The following is an 11,607-nucleotide window of genomic DNA, read 5'->3' as shown; positions in this document are numbered from 1 at the left end:
TGCAGCCAGTCCTATCCCGGAAACCGCCTCCTCAGTCTGTCTCTGTCTCTGTCTCTCTCTCTCACACACACACACGCACACGCACACCTCTTTTCCAGGTCTCCAGAGTCAGATTCTCAAGCCTGGAGTAAGTAGAAGTAGACTCTGAGAAGGAGTCGAGACCGGGATCGACCGACTCAGACAAATCAAAGGGGGACAGTCTGCCTTTCTTTCTCACCGGGCGGTCCTACCTTCCAAAGCCATCTTGTTGGAGAAGTAGCTCGGGGAAAAAAGGAGGAGGGAGAGCCAAAAAGGGGGGGCAGGGTCAGAGATCTCGGGCCGCGCTGGCCTTGTTTGTGTTCGGACCCCAAAAGGCCGCCAGGAGCCTCCAGCCGTGGGGCGACCCCCACCCCAAAGGTGCTCTCTCTCTCTCTCTCTCTTCCCACCCGCAAGCCAAGGGGCCCCGACAATTCCGGTCCCGCAGAAGGAAAGCAAGAAGGTTCCGCCCAAGAGTCCCGTGGAGTGGAAGGAGACCCTCGCCCGGCGCCGCTTTCCCGGCCGAACTCGGCTCGCCGCCGTCCCCCCGTCGTCTTCAGGGCAGGCAAAACTTGCACCTGACGATCTTCTTGAAAGCACTTTGGAAATCCTTGTTGAAGTAGGCGTAGATGACCGGGTTGAGCAGCGAGTTGGAGTAGCCCAGCCAGTTGATCACTGCGCCCAGCCAAGCCGGCATGGCGCAGCCGACCTCGCAGAAGGGCAGCACCAGCGCCACGATGAAGAAGGGCAGCCAGCAGAGGATGAAGGTGCCCATAATGATGCCCAGAGTCTTGACCGTTTTCCGCTCGCGGGCCAGGGCCATCTTGCGCTTGGCCTCGGCGCTCTTGGCCTCGTTCTTGCGCTCGGGGCCCGGCGAGGTGGGGTCGGGGAGCGGGTGGTTGGGCAGGGGTAGCGTGAGGCTCTTGGCCGAGTTGGACGGGGTCACCTCGCGCAGCTCCAGGGCCGAGGCGGCCACCCAGCCTCCTTCGCCCGGCCGGAGGGCCCCGTTGACGCAAGGCGCCCCCTTGGCTTCCGCCGCGCACCGCCTGCCCTTGGCCGCCTGCTGGTGGTGCTGGTGGTGCTGGTGGTGCCGCCTCTGCTCCACCTGGGGGCCGCCGTTGGCGCGCCTGGCCGGCGAGTGGGAAAGGCAAGTGTCGGCCACTTTTTCCCCCGGCGCCGCGGGCGAGAGCGGCGGCTGTTTCTTGTCCGCTTTGCGCACCGTCTTGCGGATACGGAAGCGGGCCGCCTTGAAGATGCGCCCGTAGAGGACCAGCATGAGCAACAGGGGGATGTAGAAGGCGCCGAAGGTGGAGTAGATGGTGTAGCCCGGGTCCTTGCTGATGGTGCAGGCGTTTGGGTCGGAGCGGTCCTCGGGCGTCCGCCAGCCCAACATGGGCGGGATGGAGATGAGGAAACCGATCAGCCAGGTGAGGCTGATGAGGGCGGCGGCCCGGCGGGGCGTCCGCTTGTTGACGTAGTCGATGGGGTCGGTGATGGCCCAGTAGCGGTCCAGGGCGATGGCGCACAGGTGCAGGATGGACGAGGTGCAGCACAGCACGTCGAGCGCGATGAAGAGGTCGCACATGGCCTGGCCCAGAGTCCACTTGCCCAGCACTTGGTAGAGGGCGGCCATGGGCAGCACCAACACCGACACCATCAGGTCCGTGACGGCCAGCGAGCCGATCAGGTAGTTGGCCACCGTCTGCAGGGAGCGCTCCAGCACGATGGCGGCGATCACGCACGCGTTGCCCAGCACTGCGAAGAGAATCAGCGCGCCCAACACCACCGACGTGGCCAGCTGGTAGCCCAGGCTGGCCGCCGCCGCCGGGGACCCCGAGGGCGGCGGGGTTGGGGACCCGCTCGGCTCGCTGAAGCCGGCCGCCGCTGTCCCGTTGGGGAGCTCCATGGCGAGAGGACGGGGAGGGGTGGCAGGCGAGAACGACGGCGCCTTCACTCCGGCTCCGGCAGCGGCGGACAGCTCCTCCCGAGGGTCACCATGGCCCCCCGACGGGACAGGCGAAGGGCGGCCGCCTGCCTGGATCACGTGTCCCTGGGTGAGCTATAGCGAGGTCACGCCCGGGCTCGCCCCGTCCAACTCCTCCGGCCAGCCCCGGGCACGGAGGCAGCGCCGCGGCGGTTGCATCGCGGGTCCCAATCTGAGCGCTTTGGGACCGACGGCGCCCAATTCTCCTCTTCCCTCGGCTTCGCGATCTCCGACGGCAGCCACTTGCTGTTCGGGGGGGTTCCGCTTCGCCCTTGTCGAACTTGCGTTCTCTTTGCCTCCAGCCGGCTGCTTCGTGCAACACCTCCCCCCCCCCCCTTTGGAATAACTCTCACTTGCTCAGCTTTCTTTTCCCCCGACTTCCCGTCGGTCTTTCCGTCCTGGCTAAGGTCGAGGTTTCGTCCGGAGGCATCTTTCCCCCCCCCCCCCCCTCTCTCTCTGTCTCAGCCGCCCTTGGCTTCTTTTGCCTCCTTTCCCTTCTGTCCCCTTTCTGCCCCCTCCCTCCCCTCCGGCGTCCTCGCTCTTGCTCCCGTTTCTTTAGCCCCGCTGCTGCTGCTGCTGCTGCTGCTGCTGTCGCCGACGTCTCTCTCTCTCTCTCTCTCTCTGCAGCTGCGCCCCCCGCCCCTCGCTTTTGTAGCGCTCCCGGGATTGTTCCGGGCACCTCTCGCTCTGCCCTCCCTCCCTCTCTTCGATTCTCCATCCCTCTCTAGCACCCTCTCCACCCGCCACTCAGCTGGTGACTTTCGTTCCCTTTCGCTCTTTGGGGTTCTCACCTTCTCTCTCTTTCTACTGGGTTGTTGTTTTGTTTCCTTCTCTCCTTTCCTTCCTCTCGATCCCAGTTCTTCCTTCATTCCTTCCGAGTTCTTATGTTTCTGCGCTTTGCCCCCTTCATCTTTTCTTCAGTTTCCACCCAATACCCACCCATCGGCTTTTCCTCCCGCAAACACACCTTATGCGTGTGAGTAGGTATTTCTCTCCGGGTTAGATTACATTCCAACCGATGGCATTTTTATCAGTAGACCGTAAGTACAGCACGCCTGGTGAAACGAATAAGAAAGAGACCCTCTCTCCATTCAGAAGTGGTAACTCAACCCCTAGAGTTTTGAGCCTCCAGCACTCAGTCCCTCGTTTTTATCTTCACTTATCTCAAACTTCTAACCAGCGTAAAGAAAGGCAACCGACCGTTCCTCAAAGCAAAAGTTAAGTCGCCAGAAAACGGGGCAACCGCCATCAATTGATATCTTTCACTTGCACCGCGACTCTCAATATTCCCAACCCCCATTCTAGAGTTGGGAACCCACACCTTCGGGTGTTTTGAGAGAGTGGAAAAAACTGGATGTTCTCCCTCCACTTATCCAACACATTTCACATCGGTCCTGCCTGCACTGTTGGCTGCCTCTTCCCTTCTTACCCAGACGGTAGTGCAGTCGCTGGGAAGGAGAATGAGCTAAGCTTTGGCCAGAGGCCCAACTGGGGGGGGGAGGGAATCGGAGGGGGGGAGTATGCTCGACAAAAGAAGTGGGGACGGCCGTTCCTTATTTTGATCAGCCGAAAGAAGTGAGACGCATTAACCGCGAAGAGCAACGGTTCGCGAATGATTTGTGAAGCTGCGAGGAAGGGAGAAAGCCCGAGCGCGATCCTTTTTCCCTCCTCCAGCTACGATTTGACGCTTTGAAAAGAAGGCCACGAACGGGCACTTTGCCTTTTTCTCTCTCGCTCCCCCCGCTTATTTGCGTTTGGCAGCGGCGGCGGCCAGATACGTTTCTCATCGTCTGCTTCCTAGTCGTGGGAGTTTCAGCACCACGGACAGCGCATAAGCTTTAAGGGCATTTGTCGCCACCTGCAGGCGCGCCACCTGCAGGACTGGGAGTTTGGACTCCGAGTGAAAGCAGCGGATGCAGGCTGAGCCTACATCTGTCCCAGCTTGCCCCACAAGACATCTGGCGTGTGAAAGCGGGATCATGTTTTTGCAGCCGCCTCCTACTTCATATTTTGTGTTTCAAATCCCTGCAGTTGTTGCAGATGCACGGCATGGAGAGTGAAATTGAATGTCCTGTTTCCAGGCCAGGCCATTGACTGACGGCCTTGCTAAACAACGATGGCCTTTGGGAAGGAGTCAGTGCTTGACCGAATTACTGTAAATTTAGCTTCAAAGTCTTCAGTTTTTTTATCGTTTTTCCTTCCTTCTCGAATCTCTTTTTTTCCCTACTCATTTTCGGTTTCAGGACTGCCATTTTGGGGACTTAGATAAATTGACCAACCTAAAGCAGTGGGTAAATGTTTATGGGATTGATTTGCAATTGATGCTAAGAGAGTTTATCAGTAAGTACTCAAATGCAAAGTAAACATTGCTTGGTTTGATTGTGAGCAGGGTTTCCATAAAAGACTGCATTAACGTCCCAGAATAAAAGATTCTCAGATACAAAGTTGCTGTAGAAATAAATTATATGTTTCTTCCTTTCCTAAGCTATGTCACAAGTGGATGTTGGAATACCATACCTCATGGAGGTACTTATAAGAAGAAGAAATCTTAATGTATCTTTTTATAAAACAAATTTTTGGTGTGCAAACTTCCACATTTTGGGGTTGTTAAGTGCAAACAACCAGAAAGCATTATTACAGAATGTGAAAACTTGCTATTAAGAATACTGTACTTTGGAACAAATGGAAAAGGAAGTTGTTTCTGTCACATAACCTTTTGGAAAGAGCTTATCTAAAAACAATGTGATGAAAGAGGACTAAATGAATAAAAAATAAGCAGGGATGAAATAGCAAGGGAGCTTGCTTTTAAGATGGATTTGTTTACCACTGTGTTGTTATTCATGCAAATTATTTCAACCCATTGCAGCCATTTAGACCCATCACATACTGATTCTCATCAACTTCAGTCTCCATCCATATACACATCTTGTTCCTTTCTTCCCTTCACTGTAAATTTTACTGTTAATATCTATTTTTACTGTTAATATAAATGTTTATTCTTTAGGGTTTTACTGGTTTTCATTGCTGTAAGCCACCCAGAATTACCTTGGAGCAAGATGGGCAGCAAACAATTCAAATAATAAATAAATAAACAAATAAAATGAGAAAGAGACGAAGGGGAACTTTTGAATATGACTCTCTCCACCCCTGAGGCAGCTGTCTCACTATGCCTAGCAATAGGACAGGCTGTGCAATGCGCATGCAAAGAAAAACATGCACACAAAGCTAAAAGCAAAGATATATATCTCTTGTTCTCAGAGCTCTGGGGAACTTTGAATTTCAGGAAATTAAAATACAACAAATTGTTAAAATTGCTGATCTTCAGAAGATAAAGATGCTATAGCTTCACTTGATAGAAGAAAGGCAAAAAAAAATGCCTAACGAAATCTCAAAATGAGAACAGTATCTCTTCACGCTATCTGAAATGGGCACTGGATTGGCACAGCAGAAATAAATGTATTGCTTGCCAGTAAACACCTCCAAGGGAGTGAGGATGAGGGAGATTCTGTGTCTGGGTGATAAACTATTCTACTAACATTCAGTCTAGGAGAAAAGTTTAAAAAACCTCTAGGGTGATGCAATCTGTTTTGGATACAAAGTATGATTTTGTTCAGTCTAGTTTGAATAGAATCCCGAATAAATTCCTTCCTTCCTTCTTTCCTCCCTCCCTTCCTCCCTCCCTCCCTCCCTCCCTCCCTTCCTTCCTCCCTTCTCTATTAATCAACACACACATCATTCCTTTCCAAATCTGACCAAAATCCATCCAATCCTTTTGCAACAATGGCTAACCCGATGTGCTTGAGCAAGGCTTCAAAACCATGATTTCTGCCTCAATAATAGACATTCTCTGCTGGATTATTTTTGCTCGGGATCTCGGTGAGCTGATTCATATGTTTAGAAGATAAATGGACGTTATCTAAGGAACTCCAATTATGCCAAGTTTGGTGCCTGTCCCAGACTCTGTTGATGCTTAGCTCCAGAGAGAGAAATAATTCCCTTTTCTCTTGTCATTTCAAATCTGCCTGTTGCTGTGTGTGTGCTTTTATCAATAAAGAGCGTGATTTTTACCATGCAATAAGGGACACTTTGAGTAGGGTGATTCGCTCCGAGGGCCGGGGACAGAACAGATAGGGCCCACAGCATTCCTTCTCTGCCATTGCAGGGTCATTGCCAATGAGACTTCCTCCAGACCACTTTCTCCTAATGATTGTCAGGATTCCTACAGAAAATCCAACAAGCAATCAAAACCTGGAGGCCTAGAGTCTCCTCAAAGTATGAATTTATTTGGAATGTCATGTTGGCACAGCTGGTGAGAACCCGACTCTAAAGGACCTGAGGTTTTCCCCACCCAAATCATAACCCAAAGTTCTTTTCCCCAGGTCACACGCCCATCACATAGTCCAATCAGGTCACAGTCCCAACTCTGGCTGGCTTCTGTCCATGCCCCTCCAACACCTAGTAAAGTGTTCTTGGCTCCCAAGGGAGAGAATGTTATTTTGGCTATGCATCCCCCAGCTATCTCTATCTCCTCCCACACATCCAATCAGGGTTGCTGTGGCAGCCCTGAGAATGCTCCCCAAAATAGCTTCAGGGCTGACAATGATATTCTTCCACCTCAGATAAGATCTAGAGGTGATCACAGAAGCTTACTACTCTTTGTCCTCTTGCTTACAGACTGAGACTCATAGGGGCCACAGAAGCTTATCTTCTTAGCATCTCCGCCCGAGTATTATCCTGCTATATATTTCAATTGCACCTTCTCTCATGTTTTTCAGAAAGCCAGTGAAGATTGTTTATTTCATGGAGTTTTGGAGGCAGGCTTATTATGACCCTCCTCTTGATGATGAATTAATATTATATTATATTAATTTTAATTTTATTGCAGTATAAAGTTGATTCCTAACTTTTTATGGTTGCATATACTGTAATGCGTGTTTGTAGTTTTAACATTTCATTATGTCATTTTAATCTCAAATGACAAACCTGGGGAACTACAGTATTTATGGCTCAGAGGCAGTTGATTAGTACAATTATAAACCCTGCAAATCAGTTAGTTGGTTAATCAATCAATCAATCAATCAATCAATGATACTATATGTGCTTAGAAATGGAGCCTGTTTTATGAAACATCGTGTTGTTGCCTGTAATGTGAAGAACCATAATAAATAGATAAATAGCATCCAGATCAGATTAACAGGTGAAGGGATGGCAGACAACAAGAGCAATAACTAAAACACATGAAGAAATATAGGTAAAAAAACAGAAAAAGTGACAAGAGAACAACCGTAGTAACTGTAATAACCATTTACCAAATAGGTCTTAACGAAGTAGATTTATGGAAAATGTTTTCTTGGTGTGATGGGTCAGTGATGAAGGAAGCATGATTTTCAAACATTAAGAAAGGGATTGGAGAAAACCCTCCAAATATCATAATGCATGAATGAAAATGGCTGTAAATTAAAAAAGAAATAGCTATTAATCTAGGAACATAAAATATATTTAAGATTAATGCTGATCATTTTATCCTTGCATTGTATCCACGCATTGTATTTGCTCTTTTCTAATACTACTTTTCACTGTGTCTTGCCTTTTTCTACTTATCTCAGGATAATGACATGATCCAATGAAGCCCCAAAGTAGCATCTAGTTTTCTAGGAATTGTAAGAGGTTGTCTATTTTGCTATCCCGGGTTCTCTTAAGTGGCAGTAGAAGGAATTACTCTTCTTCCTTGATGTCTTAAATAACATTTGAATTTATTTTTAAAATCTTTTATTAGGAATCAATTCAAGTTTTCTGTGAGGAACCATTTGTTCCAGCTTGAATTTGGGGAAGGGATAAAAACAAAGTGGGATCCTAGATGAGCATAAGAGAAAAAACAGGTACAGACAGAAGGGAAATGTATGAGATGAGGGCTTCATCTACTTTTTATTCTGGTCCTTTGTATTGTTTATTGAGCCTCATCACTGTAACTCCCATTCTCCTTGGGAGTTACTACTATAAAGTGAAGCCCACCCCAAAATTGTGCTCATGTTTGGTGCTGAGTGTGTAATTCTGCCAACTATGCTGAGCACATAACTCAGCAGATTGTACACATTTTTGAAGTATTAAAAACTGTTACTTTGGTATATTTAGGATGGTGAAAATCAGAATGCAGTGTTTATTTGAGGAGAATGCACAGGAATAAAGATGCGTAGATATTACATAATGGAACAGATGGATAATCTTTGATGTGCTTGCTGAGAAGTCAAAAGCAGCTAAAATTCCACAAGGCAACTGGCCTTCCCCCAGATGTGGAAAACACTTCTTTTTTCAGGTTTCCAATATCAATTTTTTACTTTCTGGTTGTTAGTTGCGAAGTCATGTCTGACTCATCATGACCCCATGAACAATGTTCTTCCAGGCCTTTCTGTCCTCTTATCATCCTCTGAAGTCCATTTGAGCTCATGCCTACTGCTTGAGCTCCATCCAGACACCTCATTCTCTGTCGCCCCGTTCTTCTTTTGCCCTCAATCTTTCCCAGCATTAAGCTCTTCTCTAGTGACTCCTTATTTCTCATTAGGTGGCCAAAGTATTTGAGTTTCATCTTCAGGATCTGGTCTTCTAAAGAGCAGTCAAAGTTGATCTCTTCTAGGACTGACCAATTTGGTCACCTTGCAGTCCAAGGGACTCATAGGAGTCTTCTCCAGCACCATAATTCAAAGGCCTCAATTCTTTAGCACTCGGCCTTTCTTATTTTTTTACTATCATGGATTAAATAACACCTTCATTCATAAGAGCGTTGGTGGTGCAGTGGTTAGAGTGTAGTACTGCAAGCTACTTCTGCTGATCATTGGTTGCCAGGTCAAATCTCAGTAGGCTCAAGGTTGACTCAACCTTCCATCCTTTCAAGGTCAGTAAAATGGGGACCCAGATTGTTGGGAGTAATATGCTTACTCTCTGTAAAGCACTGTAAAGTGGTATATAAGTTTAAATGCTATTGCTATGCTGTAATTCTTTTGACCAGAGAACTCTGCAATGTGGTCTATTTCTTTTGGAAATTCTAGCAAGATACTTGTGCGTGTTTTTGTAGAAGTGTTTTACAGGAACTTGGAGTCTTCTAGTCCAACACTTGCTCAAACAGAAAATCCTGTATCCTTTCAGACAAATGCTTGTCCAATCTTTTCTTGAAAATCTCTGGAGTTGTAGCACCCACAACTTCTGTAGGCAAGTCATTTTGCTGATTAATTGTTCTGTCAGGAAATGTCTCCTTAGTTCTAGATTGGCTTTGAAAGAGAACCAGCATTCTATGTCATTACCTCTTCAGCCTTTCCCATAACAGTCAATCAGTATTGCACTCTAACTTCATATATTCCATGCTTCCTCACTGATTTATGTCATATATATCAGAAGGAAAAAATCCTATCTTATATATTTTTTCCTTGAGGCACTAAAGCCTACTGATACCATCATCACCATCCACATGAAACAAATAGCACTTTTTTGGACACATAAGCAGCATGTTATAAAATATGATAACTAACTAGAAATCTTCTGTTCACAGCCATTATGCTTGGTAACATGATGCTAGTGACTTTGGACTCTGGTCCCTCAGCTGATGAATGTATAGTGGGTTTGTTGACTGGATGGATATGAGTGCATTTTAATTGGTTTTCTGGTTTTTGGATTTAACTCACAATTGGATTTTGATATACATTAATTCAAATAATTAATTAAATTAATTAATTGGATTTATATGCAGCCCCTCTCCATGGACTCGTCATGGACATTGTCTTTTTATATACTGTAAGCTGCCCCAAGTCCTTAGAGAGGGACGACATATAAATCCGATTAATAAAATAAATAATAAATAAAATAAAAATTGGTTCCTGAAGAACGACGAAGTATCAGAAACGATGAGTACCAAACAACACAAGAACAAGGGGACACAATCTGAAGTTAGTTGGGGGAAAGATCAAAAGCAACGTGAGAAAATATTATTTCACTGAAAGAGTAGACTGACGGCAGAAGTTTGTTTGGAACAAACTTCCAGCAGACGTGGTTGGTAAATCCACAGTAACTGAATTTAAACATGCCTGGGATAAACATATATCCATTGTAAGATAAAATACAGGAAATAGTATAAGGGCAGACTAGATGGACCATGAGGTCTTTTTCTGCCGTCAGTCTTCTATGGTTCTATGTTTCTATGAATAATGTTACCAAGCTAGAGCTTGGTAACATGCTAGAGCCCAGGAGCCGTAATTTGAGGACCCATGATTTAGTGTAATATAAAAAATGCAAATAATTTTTCTGCAGACCACCAACATTTTCTCATGGACCACCAGTGATCTACTGACCACTGATTAGTGACCACTAACCTAGTTTAAGATTGGAGAACCCATAGACAACTATTGCAAGATTCCAAATTAAAGAAATCCATCAAGCATAAGCCCTGTCATCCATCAAGCCCTGAGTCTTCGGAGAGGGGTGGCATACAAATCTAATAAATTATTATGAATTATTATTATTATTATTATAAGTAAGAATCAGGGATTCAAGGGTTTTCAACATTTTGTTCTTCGTGTACATTTTGCCAAACTTGTGAATTGCACATAACAAAAGAATTGACATTTCAATTCTTCTGCAGAGCTATGACTTTTTTTCTTGAATGTTCAGGAAGAAAAAAAGCCCTTGGAGGAAATTGAATTTAAATTTCCTGATTTCCAATAAACCTTTTTCCTTTGTCATTCCTAGAAAGATTGAAAGTAACATTTAGAAAAAAGCACCCGAGGGCTCTGGTTTCACCTAACTTACATTGCACACAAATACTGGATTTTTTGCAACTCATTCTAAGCAGGATGAATTATTGAAATGCTTTAAATAAATAAATTCAAAAATAAACCGGCATGTAAATAAAACACACAGGTATAATGAACCTTCGGGTTTTTCTTAGCTTCCTTCCTAATGAAAATACAGTCTGGAGAGGATTCTGCTACAGCAGAAGAATGGGAGGAATGAAAGATGCTTACACATTTCCTTGGTGGCCAAGTCCCTGTTCAAAAATATCCTGCCAAGAAGGTTGTTCAAAAAGCATAAAGGGAGGCAGGAAGGCAGATATGTATGCAAAAAAGCAAGTGGGTAGTGAAAGTAAGAGAAAGATAGCTAAAGAAAAGGGCTAATGTTCTATTCCCTTATACAAAAACAACCGTATTGTTCCCAACTGCGCCACTGAGTTATTGCCATATGAATCTATCAATATTTGGGCATCATTCATTTGGTTGTTTCCTTTTTTATCATATTTAAAGAGCCCTCAACTCCATAAAGACTCTGGGTAGTGTACAACAATTCACACACAAACTGTAAGGGGTGTGCATAAGTGTACCATCGGGCCTACCCTCCCTATCATATTGTCCTATTGTCCAAATTTACTTATACCTATTTTTGCTTATGTTTATACAGTACCATGCCCATTATCTTGTACACATTTTGACAAACAAACAAACAAACAAATAAATAAGGAAAGAAAGAAAGAAAGAAAGAAAGAACTAAAAGTTACATTCCCATGAGCTTTACCTGGTGTAAGTAGTGTATCGTAGTGCAACAATTTTTGAACTAAAGTACGTCAGATG

The 11,607-nt window shown here is 45.8% G+C and overlaps 1 protein-coding gene across 1 annotated transcript; it reads right to left on the bottom strand.

Moving 5' to 3' along the window:
- Positions 1-571: 571 nt before the first annotated feature.
- HTR1A (5-hydroxytryptamine receptor 1A) lies at positions 572-1,921 on the bottom strand. The gene has a single exon (XM_070736906.1). It carries the CDS (start codon positions 1,919-1,921, stop codon positions 572-574), a length of 1,350 nt encoding a protein of 449 aa, XP_070593007.1.
- Positions 1,922-11,607: the final 9,686 nt, after the last annotated feature.

The sequence above is a fragment of the Erythrolamprus reginae genome, chromosome 2 (assembly GCF_031021105.1).
Source record: "Erythrolamprus reginae isolate rEryReg1 chromosome 2, rEryReg1.hap1, whole genome shotgun sequence".
NCBI lineage: Eukaryota > Metazoa > Chordata > Lepidosauria > Squamata > Dipsadidae > Erythrolamprus > Erythrolamprus reginae.
Note: the sequence above shows the minus strand (reverse complement) of the source record. Positions and strands in the feature narration are given on the sequence as shown.